The sequence below is a fragment of the Eimeria mitis genome, genomic scaffold (genome assembly GCF_000499745.2).
Source record: "Eimeria mitis Houghton genomic scaffold, Emh_scaff6030, whole genome shotgun sequence".
Classification (NCBI taxonomy): domain Eukaryota; phylum Apicomplexa; class Conoidasida; order Eucoccidiorida; family Eimeriidae; genus Eimeria; species Eimeria mitis.
The window spans coordinates 431-637 of NW_013574252.1; the positions used below are offsets into that span (position 1 = coordinate 431).

The 207-nt window shown below is 21.7% G+C and overlaps 1 protein-coding gene across 1 annotated transcript in view; it reads left to right on the plus strand.

The window, feature by feature from the left end:
- Positions 1-189: 189 nt before the first annotated feature.
- Positions 190-207, plus strand: part of EMH_0085440 (uncharacterized protein) — a gene marked incomplete at both ends in the record, with an annotated part of 792 nt that continues 774 nt past the window's right edge. Inside the window, one exon of the mRNA XM_013500911.1 lies at positions 190-205. Coding sequence (XP_013356365.1) covers positions 190-205 — 16 coding nt within the window. The remainder of the gene's footprint in view (positions 206-207) is intronic.

The window sequence follows — 207 nt, forward strand, 5'->3', positions numbered from 1 at the left end:
ATAAAATTAATATATTTATATATTTACATATTTAAGCATTTATACATTTATTTATATCCATCTTTCTACATATATCCATTTATTTATTTATTTTTATTTATTTATTTATTTATTTATTTTATTTATTTATTTATTTATTTATGTTGCAGACACGAGGAGCGTCAGTTTCATGTATTTAACCAAGTGCAGATGGCGGTGGAGGCTCTC